General features: G+C 40.0%; 1 protein-coding gene across 7 annotated transcripts in view; it reads right to left on the bottom strand.

Annotated features, from left to right (window-relative positions):
* The window catches only part of LOC129780098 (dopamine D2-like receptor), a 542,669-nt gene that overhangs the window by 18,372 nt on the left and 503,131 nt on the right, over positions 1-21,166 (bottom strand). For 5 of the 7 annotated variants that reach the window (XM_055788028.1, XM_055788031.1, XM_055788033.1 and 2 more), the window contains one exon: positions 12,653-12,756. In XM_055788028.1, coding sequence (XP_055644003.1) covers positions 12,653-12,756 — 104 coding nt within the window. The remainder of the gene's footprint in view (positions 1-12,652; positions 12,757-21,166) is intronic. The other 2 variants (XM_055788030.1, XM_055788032.1) reach the window with 1 other exon arrangement.

Raw genomic sequence — 21,166 nt, 5'->3', positions numbered from 1 at the left:
TGCGTCCAGAGTTTTACGCTGAAATTTGCACCGTGCTTGCGCCGTATTTCATACTGCGCGCTTGAAACTGGATTGTTCTCTCTGTTGAGATATTTTTCTTCACACAAGCGTATACGGTTCAAATGGGGACGCGCTGTTGTTATTATGCTTTGCTTAGAACGAACGAAGACACTAGAATTTGATGTGTATGTGTGTGGGTATAGAGTGAGACGCGCATCACACAAGTGAGAAGAAATGTTTAGTATCTGAGTTCTGCGCCGGGTACATTTTGCGCTGTCGTGCTTATGAATTTTGTGCTCTTCGCACCAAGCTAGAATACGAGTTTTCTTTGAGCGCGCGCTGTTGAAAATTAAACTCAAGCGCAGCGCTGCGTTTGTTTTCTGAAGACTGTGAGAAACAAAAACTCTCTCGTTTTAGCTCTTCTCCCATTCGCTGCTCTCTGCAAATTGTGACCGAATGATGACGTAATTTTTCTTGTATAAATTCTCGCTCTGCACATGTCTGTGCAGCGGTTTTTGCTATAGTAGAACGGTGCATTACTGTCATTCGGTTCCCGGAATAAATCGCCACAGAAAACGACTGCAACAGAAACCACCGCTTATAAAATGTGTAGTAGGCTATAAATATTGTGGCGCGGTATTGTATTTCAAAACAAGAATTAACCGGGCAAACGTATCGCCCCAGGCAAACGTAACGCCCCGGGCAGACGTATACCGTCCGACGCTCGCTAGAGCTCGGTCGGACATTGCTAAAGGATCGTATCCTATGTTTCAAACTAACCGGGCAATCAGTGGATCCCAGGTTTGCGTGCGAGACACCGCCGCTTCCGACGGCGGGTCGGCGGTGGACTCGGATTGCGTCATCTTGGCGGCATGGGCCGCCTCGATTCCTTATCCTCGCCAAATGGGGACTTCGTCCCCATTACATTGTCCTCAGAATAAATTTCGAAAAACGAGAACAAGAGAATAAATTTATAATAGAAATGTGAGGCACATGATGTTTTTCCCGCGCCAAATATTTCTAGCCTACTACACTTTTTCTAAGCGGTTGTTTCTGTTGCAGTTGTTTACTGTGGCGATTTATTCCGGTCACCCTGTCATTCATACAAGTATCTGATAATGATCCACTCATATTTGGTTATATGTTCGTGAGAGGTTACTTGTATGACAAATTGGGGTCTACTCCGAGAGTCGCTTCACGACGTGACAGTCAATTTGCGCACGTGTTTGTATTCTGAGAATCGGCGTAATTAAAAAAATGCCAGGTGCAATGAACTCTTTTCATTTCTCATTGTACTTCCGAGTCGCTCGACTCTTAGAGTTGGGTGAGAATTATCATATAACTCCGAAGGGAAAAATGTCACTTATACCGACTTGACTCTCAGAATAACCCCCATTGTGTATCATTCGATATTGATCGAAATCCAAACACTGTTAGTTTAAAAAGTTTAGGGGCTGTCCACATACCACGTGGACAATTTTAGGGGAAGAGGGGGGAGGGGTTTAGTGGTTACGAAAATGTCCAGGTTTGTCTACGGTGAGGAGAGAGGGGGTATCGATAATGTCCACGTGGACACGTTAAATGAATATTTCGAAAAAAAAACATCTTCTGTGTTCAACAATATATGAAATCTATTCTGCATTTCCAAGAAAACTTATCCCTATTTATCAATAAAGGAGTTGTGCTGTCTGATAGTGCTGCCAGGTCGAGTTTCTATACTTTCACTATATCGTTGAACTTCTTTGCTGAGATTTGTATTCTGAGAGTAACGTACATTAACTGAGAGCCATCGATTTATTTTTGTTGGAATCAGGCGTTCCAGCAGGATAAACAAGCCAGCTAAGCACGTTTGAATTTTGTAATATCCCGTTTTTTTCAGAACTTCCAAGGTTTTGATAAAATGCACCACAAATAACAAATTCTTTCATAGGGGGACAGACCGTATCTCTGGTTTTCTAAGCAGCGATGTTCGTTTTTGTTGAAATGTAATGTTTTCTGGAATACGCTTCTATTGGGTTGTCCAGAAAGTTTGAACCGCCACTGATGATTGTCAAATTGATACGCTGATCAAAAACGATTTTCAGTCAAGTTATGTGGCTTAGCAGATTCATTACGACTATCCATGTTCATGAGCATCTGTGAAACTTGGTTACATGAAGCCCCTACAATATATGGGTTCTACAATACTTGATCCTAAAACATTGATGGATCACATTTGAAACAACGACTTGCTTTATGAGCACAATGAAAATTCGCAATCTTGAAGCAAATTGTGGCATGCGATAAAAAAGTGATCAAAAATGTTGAGCGAGAAGAAAGATCTTTAAGGAAGCAAAATGTGTCTTTGTTTACCAAACTACCAGTCGATAAATTTTTACAAGCACACTTAACAACTTAACGAATCAGCGATGTACGTTCAAAATTGACCACATTGACGTCCTTTTACACCAGAATAATGACAGACCTTATGTCTCTTTTATAGCCCGGTAAAAATTCCTGGAGCTGTTCCACCCGCCATTATCAGATATTCTCCTTTATTCCGCACGGCGAGTGACGTAAGATCGCAAAGTTTCTCGCTCTTTTGTGGAAACCATCTCACTTTTCAGCTCCTGTTTGATACTCAGGTCGTTCGCCGCGCAGATTAAAGGTCATTGTCATTTCTTCAGTCGCTGGAGAAAAATATTCAAGAGCAACGACCCAAGGACTTTTGACCCATTGAATAGCATAAAAATACTTTGCCCATTGTTTTGATGTGAAAACAAAAAAGGTTGTCGTTGATGGATTTTTTTTCGTGAAGAATGATGATATATTGTGGAGTAAAACGGTGCAAATATTATCAAATAAATTTATGCTCTTGAATTTTTTTTCTGAAAATCGACACAGTTATTACAAACAAACCATTATTTTCCAAGATTAAGGAAGTTGTACGGGAAGATAGGTGTTAGATGAAATGCGGGGATGTATCACTGATGCTCAGACGAGGAAAGTTTTTGCAATACACAGTACACTAGTCTTATTAGGATGATCAATTTGCGGATTAGCTCAGTGAACGGCGTCATATATTAGACACTGACTAACGTCTGTTAGTTTGAGTGGCAGTTTGGAAGTTGAACGAGCCAAACCACATAACACACAACACAACATGTTTCAACCTTAAACAGAGTGATAACATCTAAATCAATTGTTTATACTCCTACTGTCTTGTTTCAATATTCAGTATTTCCAATAAGTGAATACCAGTAGCGAAATCCTTGATTTCATTTACTCATTTTTTTGAAAACTCAAACAGTTCAACCAGCTTACATCAGTTTATGATAGAAAAGTTCCTAGATGGTCCGTGATGTTTTGATATAACATAAATGGAATTTTGAAGAAATCAAACAGCGATACGAATAATTTCACGGGTTAGGGAACAAATCAAAGAATTAATAACAAACTTCTACTATGAATAAAGCTAACATTTCTATCGATGTAAAAACATAGAATAGAAAACAATCTCAAGATGGGATTTAAACGCAACTCAACCACTTTCCTATTTTTTTTCACCAAAAAAGGAGAAATGTCCACGAGGACAACAGGGGGAGGGGTATAGGAAATGTCCACGCTTGCCCACAGAGGAGGAGGGGGGTGTCTGAAACCGTGCTTTTTATGCCCACGTGGTATGTGGACTGCTGCTTACAGATTAGAGAATCATATGCTAGGGATATACTATTCAACACAAATCTTAGAGAATTTCGGAGTAGATTGGTGTACATATCATCAAACTTCATTCGTAGCGAAAGTAGGTATTAACGTTTACTTTATTTCATAAAAACCCGTGACCTATCTTTCGATTTGGCACTCTTACTCAAAGATGTAGTCCTAAGTCAAAAACACATGAAATTTCTGCAAGATTTATATTTGGGACCCCTATTATATTACTTTTATGTTTGAGATACCGCCCTTTGTCTTTGAAAACAATGTACATGTACAGGCAAACTTTTTTTTGTGCGGGGGATAGGGACCGCATTAAACAAGTTTCCCCCAAGAAAACAATTCAAATCCACGCCATTCACCGTTCAATTTCCTTTTAGTTCCCTGCTTTGCGATGGGACACTTTGCCTTTTCGGTTGCGCGTGGCTGTTTTGTGCCTTTAGTTGCATGTCGAAACGTGTTGCTGTTAGAAATTATGTCATGCAAAAACTTACATTACATTACACACATTTGAAACATTTGTGCATTTGATGAGAGGAGGGGAATGATTTCAGAAGTGGATAATTGTGACGCAAATATGGTTTTTTCGCACTGAAATGCATATAAACCATCGAAAAAAAAAATAAATGGACGATAACTTCGTCGAATATGCTTCTTTTCATACACCGCACAACGTTTCACTGCTATCTGAGATAGTGATGCCAACTCCTAAGACGAGTTGGCATGAAATTCGTCAAATGCACGGAAAGTTAATTTAAAAAACCTTAAAACCACGATCGGGGGTCCCTTGGGTGATTTTTCGATTTTCAAAAATAAAACTTTGACCGCTTTGCGCCACTCTACCTTAAGTCCGATTGAGCTGAAATTCGGCATAAGGTTTTCGAGGTAGTGAACATTTTGTTTAGGGTAACTTTTTGGGTCGATTTTTCCCCATACATTCATTGGCACTCTTATATACACTGCATTAATTTAGATACATTCATGAAAGTATGCTTTCAAATCCCAGTAGGAAAACCTTACTGTTGCTCGATCTTACCTCAAGCGGAATATAGGAGCGAAAATGTTTATTGTGATCGATATCTGAGTGGGAATGAGAATGTGCGGGTTTTCATTCTCTATATTTAATCTGTAGATCTACAGTGTTCGATGCTAATGCTAATACTATTGCTAATGCCAATCTAATATCTACAGAATCGACGTCTAGTAGCGATATCCATATTATTCTTTATCAGTTTACCAGGCCCGAGGCAGTTAGAAATTGTTAATTGTTCGTATTAAAAATGAAAATTTTTACCACCAGAGTCGTAAAATTAATTAAATAACTTAATAACTGAAAAGTTATTGCAAAAATTTCAATCCATTTAAAGATAATATCAGAAGTGATAAACAAGTGGATTGTATAACATAAATCCGTAGTTCTACGTCGAAAATGCGGTCGCCACTTACAATTTTTGACGTAGAACTACGTCTTTCATTAAAGGTGTCAAATCAGAAAACAGGTCACGTTTTTATGAAATAAAGTTAACGTTAATAATTATTTTTGCCGCGAACGGATTTTGGCGATTTACATACTAAACGAATCGGAAATTCCGTAAGATTTGTTTAATATGCCATACATTATAATCCCCTGGTTAGTAAATGGTTAAAATTCATGAAAACTTTAAGTGTTTCTATTTTCCCATACATTTGTTCTGTCCATTTGAGTGCTTTCCCGAACAGAGCTATCAATAACGAGCAACTTATCGACGACCAACGGAGGGGAAATCGTAGGATTTAAAGTCTCCGTGAATAAAGGAAAAGAAGAAGAATGAAGGGGAATACTTGCCTAGAGTATAAACAGTGGATCTGTCTGAGGCAAACTTTTTAGAGGCGAATGAACTTCCAAGTTTAAAGCCTCTTAAAAACAAAGAAAGAAAGAAGGCAAACTTTCATTCGGCATCGGACTGTTGAGTAATCCAGTTGGACGCTTCGCGTAGTGTGCGATGAGCAAGAAGAAGAGGAAGGCAGGCTCAAGCCCTGCAAAAAACGAACGCATTGCCAGGGGCAATAAAATTTCGAGGTAAGCGTCATATAATGATGCACGCGGTGTTGGTGCAGTGAAAAGCGCTCGCACTGAACCGAGCCTTCGCGAATGTGACACCGCACCGAACAACAGCGAAGTAGGCGATTTCGGCGCGTCGGTCGAAAATGTAAACGCCCAGGCAGCAACCAAAATCAAGCTCCCCCCGCTGGTGGTGAAGGCGGTCGCTCTTGACAAACTCATCAGCGAATTCGCAAGTACAAGCTGTGTGGCATAATTCAGTCTTTTTCCAAGCTGTTAACATTGTTTATTTTCCGTCTTCATAAGGGCTTCGTTGGTGCCTTTGAGAATGCCAGTTACAAAACTGCATTTAACTAGGATTGCATTTGCGCTAATATTGATCATAATGAAGCATTGCTACTGTTTTCGAGGTTGTTATTAACAAAAAGAGTTTATTTCTCTTGTTTAGTCATCAAGAAAGTAAATGTTCTGGAATTTTGTATGTGATTAGGTTTTGCTTGCCAGTAGCAAAACTTCCTCCACTAAGGGTGACAGCTGCGCTTCTCTCGAGCATGAGAAAGTAATGCAACTCTTTTCGAGGTCAGTAATATTAACAGAAGCGTTTCTTTTGAGAATAGCGCAAAATGATGAGAAATGTTTATATTGCTAGTAGTTTCAAGCCACCAATGTATGGCTCTGTATGCATGCTATGGTGAACGCTTGTTTGGCGCTTGGTTTACGCTTAGTTTGTACGAACGATATCTAGAGGTGCGATTCCTTTGAGGCAATACTAAATAACATGTAGCATGATATTTGATACTTGCAAGTGTTGTCATTGTTGTTGTTTACATGCGGTGCCAAATATATATTGATGTAGTTATGAGATATGGAATAATGGTGCTGGTGCAACATGTATATAATCGACTGTAGCCGAGTCTATGTCAATTTCGAAAAAGGCCACCGGAATAGCCTTCGAGGTAAATTTTCAATGCATTGACATGAAATAAATTGCGACATACGATTGTTTTGCGAGGGCAAGAATGAATCATCAATCAATTATCGTCAACTGATTCTACAAGGAAAAAATCATTTCAGAGATTATTCTACTAAGCAGTTGTTTCTAAAATTTCACAGCATTATAGAATAATATCTGAAGGTATAAACAAGTGACTTATATAAAATAACAGCGTAGTTCTACGTCAACAATGCGGTCGTATCTTGGACACAACCTCCTATAATTTTTTAAATTTAGACCGTATTGATTTGGAAATAGAAAGCGATTTGCTCAGGGGTTGCCCCCACTTACCCTAGTTCATTTCGACTTTGAATAAACCTCGGATGGACATATTGACGTGGGACTACGTCTCACCGGAGTGTATGGGAGGTAAAATGAAAACCTAAACACAGAAAATGCAGGGAAAAATTAAAGATTCCGAATGCTTATAACTCGAACATTTCTTACTGGATCGGAAAGATGTTTGCATCAATTGATAGGGAATATTTCTACGCTTCTATCGCAATTAATAAAAGTTTTTTTTAATTATATAAACAGCTGAAAAACTGTAAAATATTAAGCATTATCTCAACGCCCTAACTGCCCCGTTTTGATTGGCCCGATTTACGATTTCTCTAACACAGACTTCAAAACCAGGTAGGGTTGGAGAATTCGGCATTGCAAATACATGAAAGTCGGGAATATTTTTGTTCCGACTGAAATATGTTTCCCCAACACAAACTTCAGAACCAAGGTGTCTGAGGAAACTGGCATTGCAAATTCATACAAGTCGGGGGCATATTTGTTCTGATTGAAATGTGTTTGCCTAACACAGACTTCAAAACCAAGATGTCTGGGGAAATCGGCTTTGCAAATAAATGCAAACTGCGAGTGCTCTTGTACTCGCTTGCCATCGTGCAAACTAGAATATGTTTGCTAAACACGGTTTCCTTAACTTAGGAACCTGGGAAAATCGTGCAGATGCTAGAGGCGAATGAACTTTCAGGTCCTCTATCCTCTATAGTATAAAAAGAAGAAGTTGAAGTTGTTGATTCATGCAAGCCGGAGGTACTTCTGCACCCGCATGTTTTTTTGCACTCCGAAAAGTGTTTTCCTAACACGGATTACAAGAGCGGGTACGAACACAACGCTTTGGCAAGATTGCATTGAAGGATATACTTTCATATCTTCTGTTCACTGAATTTCTACGCATATCATTTGATGATTAAGCATAATGTTGATAACCCTTTGCGGCGAAAACGCGTATTGATAAAACAATATGCGTTCGACATACATGTCAGAACCGAAACTGAGTGCCTGAAGTTGATCAAATCAAGCAAACTCGCGTTTCGAGAAGTACGTACAGTTGAGAGATGCAAACTTTAGAAGGAAACGTAAAATGAAATACTCGTTTGATAATTTTTCTGTTCACATATTTTGTCCTAGGCATTATACCAAACGAAAAAGGACTGTTATTGAATTTACTCGTAGCGAAGAACATAATCTATCACAATGCATGAATTGACCTTACATGGTATTATACAATATTTTTACTCACAGAGCAAATATATTAAATTCAATTTAATTCGGAAATTGGTTCATTCAATCAAAAATTTAATCAATACAAACAAATGATTGCTAAGCTAAGGTAGTCCCACGTCAACCTTGCGGTTATATCATAAATATAACCCACCCATTTTTTGACGTAGAACTACGTCTTTCATTAAGGGTGCCAAATCAGAAAACAGGTCACGTTTTTATAAAATAATGTTAACGTTAATAACTATTTTTGCCGCGAACGGATTTTGGCAATTTACATAGTAAACGAATCGGAAATTCCCTAAGATTTGTTTAATACAGGGAAACTTCGATATAACGTACCCTCGTTATAACGTACCCTCGATATAACGTCACTCGATATAACGTACATTTTACCTCGATATAACGTACACCTTTTCAAAGTGTAAAGGAAATTTTTTTTCAATATTTTGTTTCTGATAGAACAATGAATTATCTGTATTGTGATGCTAGAACAAGTTTTGTACCTTCAATCAATCTCGAAATACAGCTGGTTTTGTGATTCCAGATTCTAAATGGATCAAGCTCTAATCAGCATTTCGAAGGGAAACATCATGAGAAAGGCTGGCTTCGTCTTCTGATTGAAGTTATTCATTAACTTGACTGAAACAGCAACACAATAATGTATTATAGACTACGTTTGTGAGTACTTTATTATGCTTCGATATAACGTACAATTCGATACAACGTACAATTTTGAAAGTGAAATGTACGTTATATCGAAGTTTACCTGTATGCTATACAGCTCCTGGTCTGTAAATGGTGAAAATACATGAAAACTTTAAGCGTTTCCATTTTCCCATACATTTGTTCTGCCCATTTGTGTGCTTTCCCGAACAGAGCTGTCAATAACGAGCAACTTATCGACGAGCAGCGAAGGGGAAATCGTAGGATTTAAAGTCTCCGTGAACAAAGGAAAAAGAAGAACAATGAAGGGGAATACTTGCCTAGAGTATAAACAGTGGATCTCGCTGAGGCAAACTTTCATTCGGCATCGGACTGTTGAGCAATCCAGTTCACTTTGCTTTCGCTGCGCTTCGATCTAAGATTGGACCCCAACAGTGGTAATCCAACTTGGATATCGTCGTGTGGTTTTTTCAGTTCGTTTTTGGTGTTATTCGTATCGTGTGTTTTTCTTTCCGCGTCATAAATTGGATGCTTCGCGTAGTGTGTGATGAGCAAGAAGAAGAGGAAGGCTGGCTCGAGCACTGCAAAAAGCGAACGCATTGCCAGGGGTAATCAAATTTCGAGGCAAGCGTCATCTAGTGAAGCACGCGATGTTGGTGCAGTGAAGAGCGCTCGCACTGAACCGAGCCTTCGCGAGTGTGACACCGCATAGAACAACAGCGAAGTAGGCGACTTCGGCTCGTCGGTCGAAAATTGCAACGCCTTTACCCAGGCAGCAACCAAAATCAAGCTCCCCCCGCTTGGGGTGAAGGTGGTCGCTCTTGACAAACTCATTAGTGAATTCGCATCGATGGGTGTTACAGCGGAGTACAAGCTGTGTAGCATAATTCAGTATTTTTCCAAGCAGTTAACAATGTTCGTTTTTCGTCATCAAAAGGGCTTCGTTGGTGCCTTTGACATTGCATGAATGCATTAATCTTACGTTATGGCGAAGCAGGCAGTAAGGTTGTGCGCCAAAAAATCATTTGGGTAATATCAAGCATGTTATAAGTTATTTGGGTTCGTTGCCAGGCCCAAAACTGCCTTCAACTAGGATTGCGCTAATATTGATCATAATAAATCAATGCTACTGTTTTCGATGTTGTTGATATTAACAAAAAGAGTTTATTTCGCTTGTGATTAGTGATTAGTATGTGATTAGGTTTCGCTTGCCAGTAGAAAAACTTCCTCCACTAAGGGTGGCAGCTGCGCTCATCTCGAGCATAAGAAAGTAATGCAACTTTTGTCGAGGCCAGTAATATCAACAGAATCGTTTCTTTTGAGAATAACGCTAAATGATGAGAAGTGTTTATATTCCTAGTAGTTTCAAGCCACCAATATATGGCTCTATATGCGTGCTATGGCGAACGCGTGTTTCGCGCTTGGTTTACGTTGTACGAACGATGCCTAGAGGTGCAATTCCACTGAGGCAATACTAAATAACATGTAGCATGATATTTGATACTTGCATGTGTTGTCATTGTTGTTGTTTCCTCGCGGTGCCAAAGATATATTGATGTAGTTATGAGATGTGAAATAATGGTGCTGGTGCAACATGTATATAATCGACTGTAGCCGAGCCTATGTCAATTGCGAAAAAGGCCACCGGAATAGCGTTCGATGTAAATTTCCAATGCATTGACATGAAATTAATTGCGACATATGATCAGCTAGTGTTCTGCGAGGGCAAGAATGAATCATCAATCAATTATCGTCAACTGATTCTACAAGGAAAAAATCATTTCAGAGATTATTCTACTAATCAGTTGTTTCTAAAATTTCACAGCAATATAGAATAACATCCGAAGGTATAAACAAGTGAGTAGTTCTACGTCAACAATGCGGTCGTATCTTGGACACAACCTCCTATAATTTTTTTTCTTATTTGAAACAAAAATGCCAACAAAGAATCAACTTCCTCAAGACACTAACCGGGTAATTGTGGGCACGCACCCAGGAGACCTCATAAGTTTGTACAAAACAACCTTCTTCGAGTACGATAGGTATTACTTCCGATCAGGGGCTAAGATCCTCATTCTGAAGATGGAGAGGTGCAATCGATCCACACAAAGCGTCTCGAGCTGAAATCTGATTATAACTTATAATAACTTCTTCATTTGAATTCAGAGTCATGGTCTATCACCTTGTATTGTGAATACTTCTCCCAAAAAGTGCAGCCTTCTGTTCATTATTTTACTATTCTCATCCGAGTTATCAATCATCATTGATGATCGGTTTGGTGTGATCACTGTTACACACCGTGCCAAGTGTTCTGGATCTGGATGTTGAATTCAGTCATTATACTTACGACTTCATTTTCAGACGCTTTTTCGAGAAAGGTTTATTGGTTCGTTTCGAAAAATACCGCCTTATCAAAACCAATATTGGTGTTTAAGTCGTAGAGATATCTGAAAGAGGACAAGTACCAGCTACCGGCGGAAGCTTGCTCAGATATTTCAAAAAAAAGAAACAGATTCATAACAAGTTTATTAAAGGCCTATAACCACTAAAACTGATTCCCGTATATTTTGGATCAAGCCCCCCGGATGCTCTATGCTCTTTGTTTCCAGTTTGGTATTCCAGAGATTGATTGATTGATTTATTGATTTAAAGAGGTTTTAACCATCCTGTGGTCATTCACCTCTGAAAATGTTACATTCAAATTTTGTTCACTAATTCTGTTAATTTAACAAAAGTAATTCCAGAGTATTGTGCACCCGTGGCCGAGTGGTTAGCGTCTCACATTATCATGCCGGGTGTTCGGGTTCGATTCCCGTTCTGGGCGGGGGATTTTTCGTCAAAGAAATTTCTTTCGACTTGCGCTGTGGTCACGCGTATTCTAGAGCTTGCCCCTCGGGATACATTCAAGGCGTGTTATTTGGCTTAAGAAATCTCAACTAAGTATTAATAAACGACGCTAGTTAATGCATACGTTGAGACGGCAAAAGTTCCACAGGGAACGTTAACGCCATTCAAGAAGATTCCAGAGAGATTGCCCAATACTCTGCTATTCCATATACCGTTTCAACCAAAACAATCATAATGTATTTTAGAACCTTCGAATGCAATAAAACAACTCGTTGAGACTCAAAAATAATTGCTTTGCATGTTGCGTCCACCCTCTTCGTACCTATTGTTTTGCTAGTAAGCATGTCAGTGCAATTTCATTTATTCAAATTAAAGTTTTAAATAAATTGATGACAGTTTCCCCATGATAGGGCTGAGTGGAGATATTTGGAGTGGCATTCCATATTTTCCCTGCGACCAAACAAACAATGTGCTTCCTGAACAGATGCCAGAAATCACGAATTCAGAGTATCACCAATCTATGGAAAGAAAGATTCAACAAAACGAAAATAAAAAAAATACAATCTCAAACGAAACTTTATCGCTACCACCTTCTGAATTGAACAAACTAATCAAACTGACTCCAGCATTCAGCACAAAGCCAAACACATCGAAAGCGCGCATAATTCAATTCAATTGTCTCCACCGAAGGAAAAAAAAGTAAATAATAAAAAGGTATTCAACTTCTGAAATACGATCACCGAGAAGAACGAGAACTAAATTGAATTGCATCCCCCGCAATGGCTCGTAGGATTTGGGACTGATTGGCAATGCCACCCGGTTTCTGTTACGAGGTTTTCCCGTGCTCGGGATGCAGCTCGGGATAAAACCACAATCGTATCGAAAGCACTTACCTAACACTATTGCTAACGTTTTGGTGGCTTTGCGCTCCTTCTTCGCCGAGGACTTTTCCCGCTTCTTCTTGGACGCCTTGTTCACCTTGTAGATCGTAAATCTGCTGCAGGCGGTCCCCCGGAGTGGCCAATCGTGCGGATGGAATGGAATGAAATAAAATAAAACCAGAGCATATAGCGTTAGATTTGATTGGGCTTTAATGTGACAGAGGAGGTTGATGTAGCATTCATGCGACGGGGTTATTGTGGTTTGATTTGATCAAATTAGGCTCAGTGTATGATCCGTAGATTGTTTCCAAAGAACTCGTAATATGGAATTAGGGGTTTCAATTGTGAAAACGAAGAATTTTCCCTTCACAAGTATCATAAAATTAAGCGCCTCACTCGCGGAACGACCATCACAACTTTTCAGTCAAAGCCTTCCGGTTATGCCAGTCATATTACACGCAATCAATGAATCATGGTGAATGATGCTACGGTGACCTTCGAGGACCCGAAACGCAACTCAGCGGAATTCATCATCACACATAGGTACAGGTATGCTGACAAGCACGACTTCTGGCTGCCGAGCCGCGTGTGGTCCTGGGGACGTAATAAAAGGTGCTCAAAATAAAATAATATAAATACATAAAGGTTTCACTTCTATCGTGCCAATTTTGGAGATGCCCCTGCCGGAAGAGCACGGTCCCCGAATGGCACATGACACATGTGCGCTTCCGTGCGTCTGGATTTTTGGAGGATTCTTTGGGGCGATGCCTTTTAACGCCCAGAATTCACCGCACTTGCTTAAACGGGAGTAGTGCTGAATAAAAGATGACACCTAATCCTTTCTATTTTATAGCTGTCATAATTTCACCGAAAACATTGCACCATTTATAAAGCTTCACAGAGGAGTTTTTTCTTCTTTTATTTCTGATTCTTGCCATTCTTCATTATTCTATGTACTGTGCCGAGGTGTATTGTTGGGTGTTTTTATGTCCTTTTTTACTTGCGATTTACGGTTTCTCGGGAGAAAAACTGCAGCCGGTTTTGGGGATGCTTTTTTGTGTTTGATGTTGTGTGTTTTGTTTTACTGTGTTTTGGAGTCGCGCTAGCAGGTAGCAGCTTATGGTGGATGTTTTGTAGTTTGGTGTAGTGCGGTGATATAATTTATTAGTATAACTAAGAAGAACACGTTATGAAGTGGGTCTGTAATCCGTGTTCTGATGGAAAAATGTATGTCCTGAGTTATAAGAAGAAACTGTTGACTCTCATCTATAGTGCTAATCTAAACTTGTCGGCTTGGCAATTTGTTTTTGTTGGGGAATGGAACTAACAAACTGAACAATTGTGGATTCTTTTTTGGACAGTGGAACCGATTTTCTTTTAACACGTCTCTCCTAAGTACTTAGATTCATACAGGACGCAAATGTCAGAAAACCATAGACTTCACAGAGCCATAAACGAAAGCGAGCAGCGAGTTATTTGCGGATGGGGATATGTAATATTCGCACTGCAGTTATCGTATAAGTTTGAATCAGTCGAGGTACATACCTTCTCTAACAAATCGATGACTTTCCATTATGAGAGTTTCGAGTTTTCAAGAAGGAATGCTTCCTCTTCATGTATGGTGTAAAATCAAAGTTTCGAAAACGAAAGCGTTACGCCGGAGACCGAGATTTTGAGCGTTAATAGCTCTTAAACAACTGAACGAAATGGTATGATAAACACTTCATTCGAAAGATAAAATGTCTACGCGTTATATACTTGTTACTTTTTGATCCAAAAACTCGTTTCAATAGCCTTAAAATTGCTTTCAAAACAGGCTATTGAAATCACCAATCGGAATATAAGCGAGCGCCGCTCGGAAATCCGCTCAGTTATACTTGAACAGCGATTGGAGTATGTTGTCGCTGTTGTGATGAAGTTAACTTCGTTTATCATGAAAGCGCTGATGAACGGTGTCACCAAGAGCCTGTTTGTGCACCTTAGGCCAGAAGGAGAGTGATGCCACGGTTCCGCTTGAAACATCGGAGTAGCCACCACAAACACACATACACGCACGGAACTCTCGTTGCTATCATCGTTGCTGAATAATAATATGCCCCTGGGAATTGAAAAATACATTCATGCGAAAGAGTTTATTGTAATGTTTTCTATCCATCTAACACTGCAATCAAATACATTTGGTTTTGTGATTTTTCAATCAATCGCAATCAACAGGAAGGCTTCTGAATATTATTTTTCCCCATCAGTAGAAAATTTTCGTATTCAATATTGGATGCATAACATGAAAAACGGAAAATGTTTCACATCGCGAAAATCATGTAATTTTCGAGCGATTATTTGCTTCCTACTCATATAATGCTGCGACCAAATACATTTCGTTTTGGATTTTTCAATAAAGTGCGATCGTAAGAACGTAAGACCATTTTTTTCGGTAATTTATTAGAGGTGCAATGAATCTTAAGGAAATCCCGCTCTACGCGCACTGGCAAACGATGTTTACTCAACAATTTCTCAAACGAAAAATGGGTGTTGTGAGAAAGGATTAGCGAACGCAAAAACGACAATCGGGAGAAAGAGATATTTGGAGGTTGAAAGTAAATTGGCAGAAAACATCTACATTTTATCTTCCGAATAATGTGATTATCATACCACTTTTTTTTGCCAGAAAGAGATTAATAATGCTCAAAGGAGGAATCGAATCCTCCGAGGAAATACCCAGCGCAAATTAGAATCGACTATCGATTGCGCCATTCGTACATGGATAATTTTATAATGCAGTTTCATCAAAGTGATTTCTTCGATATGGGGAAATATTCACTACATCATGTCATGTATTTCATATTCTTCATTTTGAAATCCTTATCCATGGCACCTATCGGTATCGAATTATCATCGACAACACGATTTTCGCTAAATGCTCCTTTCAGTTCGGGCTACAAAAAAACTTTTCTGAACTCTAATCCATCAAATTTGGAGCCCTGAAAAGGGACGTTGATTATATGCTAAGCTAATATAGCACGTTCTCCTCGGATACGATGGGCCAGCTGGATGTCCTGGGGCATAATGTGATGCGCTTTGCGTGGATAGCACACAAATTGGTATCTTTGAATAGGCCTCCTGCAGTGCCATAACCGCGGAACATTGACGAGCAAGTCGGTTTTGAAGTCCTGGGCAATTCCACGTACCAAACGCTGCAAAGGTAGCTTGCGGATCAGCAATCTGTTCAACTTCTGATAGCGACGAATTTTATGCAAATTTCCCGGTCAATTGCGATGTGGCTCCTTCACACTTCCTGCGGCTGATGCGCTTATCCGAGCTGCTTTCGTGGTGCCATACCACCGAAAGACTAACGAGCTGTCTTCTTGGTCCCAAACAAACGAGTCCTCACGGTGCGAGAGTAGAGTAAGAAATGAACGAAAGCAAAGGAAGCGTCATATTATAAACCATAACTGTATAGAATGTAAACCACACCCTCTTTATTATATTCGTAGCTTACCCTGAGAGAGAAACAAATAACATCGAAGTAAGTATACAGTAATGTATTTGAATCCGGACACTTTGCGTTACATTCAATTTCATACCGCAGCCACAACATTTTGTGCATGTAGAATTAATGCTATTGTTTAGTAACTATCAAGTAACTATCAGTAACTATATTAGGTTAGGTTAGGTTTTGAATTAAAGATACTTTAAACTCTGAGAGTTCATTCGTCTCTAACTATAAAGGGTGTGTCACATCAAATTGCATCACGGAAAAAACGCTGTAGAAATTTATTTTTAAGAATAATATCTTCAGCTTTCGCTTATAATCAGATAAGAGTGTATAGATCACGTTGGCCATGCTTCACTGTCAATTTTTCGTAAATTTGGAAAAATGTCGTCGAACGAAAAAGAGCGTCGTGAATTAATCCTGTGCACTCATTTCGAGAATCCGGAGTTGTCACATCGGGACATCTGTAAGATGCTGGGAATCGTCCAATCCACGGTCAGCAGAGTACTAAAACGATACTTCGAGAACCTAACCATCGACCGGAAGGTGAAGAACGGCAAAAATGAATGCTCCGTCAGTGAAAAAGATCACAAGCGCGTAGTTAAGCAGTTTAGACGTGATCCGAGAAGTTCGATCCGGGATGTCGCCAATAAGCTGAATTTGTCAAGTTATTTCGTCCAGCGGACCAAGCAGCGGGAGGGCCTGCGTACATACAAGGTTCAGAAGGCTCCTAACCGCGACGAAAGGCAAAACATGGTGGGGAAGACGCGAGCCCGGAAGCTGTACACCGAAATGCTGACGAAGCCGCATTGCCTGGTAATGGACGACGAAACCTACGTCAAAGCGGACTTTCGTCAGCTGCCGGGCCTGTTGTTCTTCTCCGCAGAGGACAAATTCAGCGTTCCGGAGGAGATTCGCAAGCAGAAACTATCCAAGTTTGCCAAAAAGTACATGGTGTGGCAAGCGATCTGCTCTTGCGGAAAGCGGAGCGCCCCCTTCGTGATGACCGGCACGGTAAACGGGCAGGTTTACCTTAAGGAGTGCCTACAGAAGCGCTTACTACCACTATTGGAGCAGCACGAGGACCCGACCATCTTCTGGCCGGATCTCGCTTCGTGCTACTATTCAAAGGACGTGTTGGAGTGGTACGAAGCCAACGAGGTCACCTTCGTGCCAAAGGAAATGAACCCGCCCAACGCGCCGGAGCTTCGCCCAATAGAGAAATATTGGGCGATTATGATGCAGGCCCTCCGGAAGAACCCAAAAGTTGTCAAATCGGAGGCGGACTTCAAAAGAAAATGGATTTCTGTTAAAAAAAACTACAACCTGACGTTGTACAGAACCTTATGGACGGGGTAAAGAGGAAGGTGCGAGCATACGGGCTTGGGCTCGAAGTATGAATAAAAAGAAAATGCCAAAAGTTGTTTAATAGTTTTTATTTTACTGTCTAAATTTTTCAAAAGGATCGGTCTACTGGGCGAATTTCTACAGCGTTTTTTCCGTGATGCAATTTGATGTGACACACCCTTTATTAGTCTATATTATTTTGCCTTTCGTCGCGGTTAGGAGCCTTCTGAACCTTGTATGTACGCAGGCCTTTAGCAGGCCTGACACACCCTTTAGTCTATATTAGTATAAATCTACCTGTGGTAAAGCAGCTCGGAAAAACGCATCAGCCGCAGGAAGTGTGAAGAAGCCACATCGATACCGACTGGGAACCATCTCTTTGCGTGAAATTCGTCGCTATCCGAAGTCGATCGAATTGCTGATCCGCAAGCTACCTTTGCAGTGTTTGGTTCGTGGAATGGCCCAGGACTTTAACCCGACTTGCGCTTCCAAAGTTCCGCGGTTATGGCACTGCAGGAGGCCTATTCGAAGATACCAATTTGTGTGCTATCCACGCAAAACGCATCACATCATGCCCAAGGACATTCAGCTGACCCGTCGTATCCGAGGAGAGCGTGCTATTACCTTACCATATAATCAACGGCCCTTTTCAGGGACACCAAATTTGATGGATTAGAGTTCAGATAAGTTTTTGCAGGCCGAACTGAAAGGAGTATTTAGAGAAAATCGTGGTGTCGATGATAATTCGATACAGATGGGTGCCATTGACTATGGATTTGATAATGAAGAATACGAAATTTGTGATAGTTTGTGATATAAAATTATTTGTGTATGAATGCCGCAATCGATAGTCGATTCTAATTTGCACTGGATATTTCCTCGGAGGACTCGATTCCACCTCTGAGCATTAATAATCTCGTTCTGGAAAAACGAAGTTGTATGATAATCACATTATTCGAATATTTTATCAGAAGTTTTCTGCCAATCTCCTTTCAACTTCCAACATTTCTTTCTCCCGTTTGTCGCTTTTCAATTCCATTTCTCCTCTGCAGTCGGACCATTTAGCGGAAACCGAGGTATCGATGGGTGCCATTAACTATGGATTTGATAGTGAAGAACACGATATGATATGGTGTAGTCGATATTATATTACATATCAATATTTTTTTACGAATGCTGCAATCGGTCGTCGTTATTGGGAAGGAGGCCTTATTTTTACTGTGTAATTTCTAGTAGGAATCAATTCCTTCTCAAGTGTTAATAATCCTGCTCCGGATCAACGATTATTCCAGTTGTCGGGGCTTGGGGCTTGGGTATTTCCGAGAAGGAATCGATGCCCCCTTTGAGCGTTAATAATTCTTTTCCGGCTAAACGAAGTGGTATGTCTAAGAGATGAAACGTCTGAGATTTATATCCTTGTTACTTATTTGTTGCTAAGTCAACGTTTGTCCTACGTCCACTTTGCGGTTATATCAAAGATATAACCCACTTCTAGTTTTTTGTCATGTGCGCAGTATCTGAATTATCTTGTTACCATCAACCCATCGATTTTTCGATAATTTTCAAATCCACAAAACACCGATTTTTTATAATACGTTTATTTTTACTGGTTCAGTTACATAAATTTGAGGGAGTTTTTAAAGTTTGTTTTATATATATATATCGTTTTTAAACGATCGGATATGGTTTGCTGAGCTACTCCAAGTGTATCTGCAAGTTCTTGTTGCGTTTGTAACGGATCTTGATTAAGTAAAGTCTCCAATTCTTTATCTTTAAACATTTTTGGCGGCCCGGAACGTTCTTCGTCTTCCAAGTCGAAATTACTCTTTTAAACTGCGCAAACCACGTCACGTCCACGTCAGTTGGAACATGATCACACTAAACATCCACCAAAATGGGATGACTTTCCGCAGATTTTCGTAATGAAGTAACACTCCCCGTAAAAACACTCTCGTTGGTAACTTTTTGACATATACAGGGTGGGCCATTTAAAGTGGAAGGATTTGTTTTTGCAATAGCAATATAAAGAAGTGGAATTTTAAATTTTTTTTTTGAAATTCATTTATTTTGGTTCAAGGAGATTTGTTCTAACTACTTTTTGAGTATGATATCTCGTAAATGACCGCCTCTGGCCTTGACCGCAAAATGTGCCCTTTTTTCGGCATTTTCCATCACTTTGCTCAATGTTTCGGCCGATATGGCAGCAATTTCTTGTCGGATATTGTCTTTCAGCGCAGCCAGGGTCCTTGGTTTACCAGTGTATACCTTGGATTTTAAATATCCCAATAAAAAAAAGTCAGGAGGCGTCAAATCAGGTGATCTCGGTGGCCAGTCATAATCGCCGTTTTTCGATATTGATTTTCCGGGGAACATTTCGCGCAATAATTTGGTCGTGGCAGCCGCTGTATGGCATGTAGCGCCGTCCTGTTGGAACCAGTAATTGTCCAATTCATTTTCACGAACAAATGGCAATAAAAAATTGGTTATCATTGTCCGATAACGCTCCCCATTCACGGTTACCGTTGCTCCATTTTCGTTTTCAAAGAAGTACGGGCCGATGACTTTATCGGCATAAATGCCACACCACACAGTAACTTTTTGGTAGTAAAGAGGTTGCGTTTCGATGAATTGAGGGTTTTCAGTAGCATAAAACCGACAATTTTGTTTATTCACTCCTCCATTCAAGTTGAAATGCGCCTCATCAGACATTATGATTTTTTGCCAAAAGCCACGTTCATTTTTGGCCATTTCGATGGTCCATTTCGCAAAATCAAGTCGACGTGGTAAGTCAGATGGGTTAAGTTGTTGAGCCATTTGAATTTTATACGGAAACATTTTCAAATCAACACGAATTATGCGTCGGAGAGTGGTTCGAGCGATGCCTAACTCTTGCGAACGTTGGCGACCTGATGTCGATGGAGTCTCTGCAACACTGGCTCGAACGGCATCAATATTCTCGTCGAAACGTCTTGGTCGTTGTCTGGACAGATGACTGGCATTACCAACACTACCAGACGATATAAATTTGGCATATAATCGACGTATAGTGTTGTCTCCAGGCGATGTTTTAACTTTATTTTTATTTTTCCACGCACGTTTAGTTAACACAATTGAGAAGTTATTTTGAATGTACAGCTGAAAAATTTCAGCGCGTTGTTTAGGTGTGTATTGTTCCATGGTTAAAATTGTACTGAAATGACGCTTCCAACGCGGTATGACATTTGTTAATTTGACATCTCTGTCAAAAGTTATGGGGTTGCCAGATGCTTCCACTTTAAATGGCCCACCCTGTACTAAATAAGACGCGCAATGACAGTAGCTTTCCAACGAATGTCTGAAAATTTGATTCACTGGAATAATAATCAAGTTACGTCATCTGTTATAAAACCGAAGAAACTTACCGGTACACCTAATAGTTTCAAGATACTCTTCCCAGAAATACAGTAGATATAGTCATATATCTACTGATATGATATAGTCATAGATATGAAGGACTAAGAGTTAGAAATTATATATCTTCATCAACATTTCAGAAAATTGATAACTCAACTATTTTGTTGAGTTATCGATCGAAAAAGGTCACCAATAAGCCCAAAATATCGCTCTCAGCTCTCTAGAGCACTGAGAGCAAAAGGCAGACTATCGGAGATCCCCGTCCGGGATATCTTAGGTAGCCGTGATCCTGATCT

This window comes from Toxorhynchites rutilus, chromosome 3, assembly GCF_029784135.1.
Source record: "Toxorhynchites rutilus septentrionalis strain SRP chromosome 3, ASM2978413v1, whole genome shotgun sequence".
NCBI classification, from domain to species: domain Eukaryota; kingdom Metazoa; phylum Arthropoda; class Insecta; order Diptera; family Culicidae; genus Toxorhynchites; species Toxorhynchites rutilus.
Note: the sequence above shows the minus strand (reverse complement) of the source record. Positions and strands in the feature narration are given on the sequence as shown.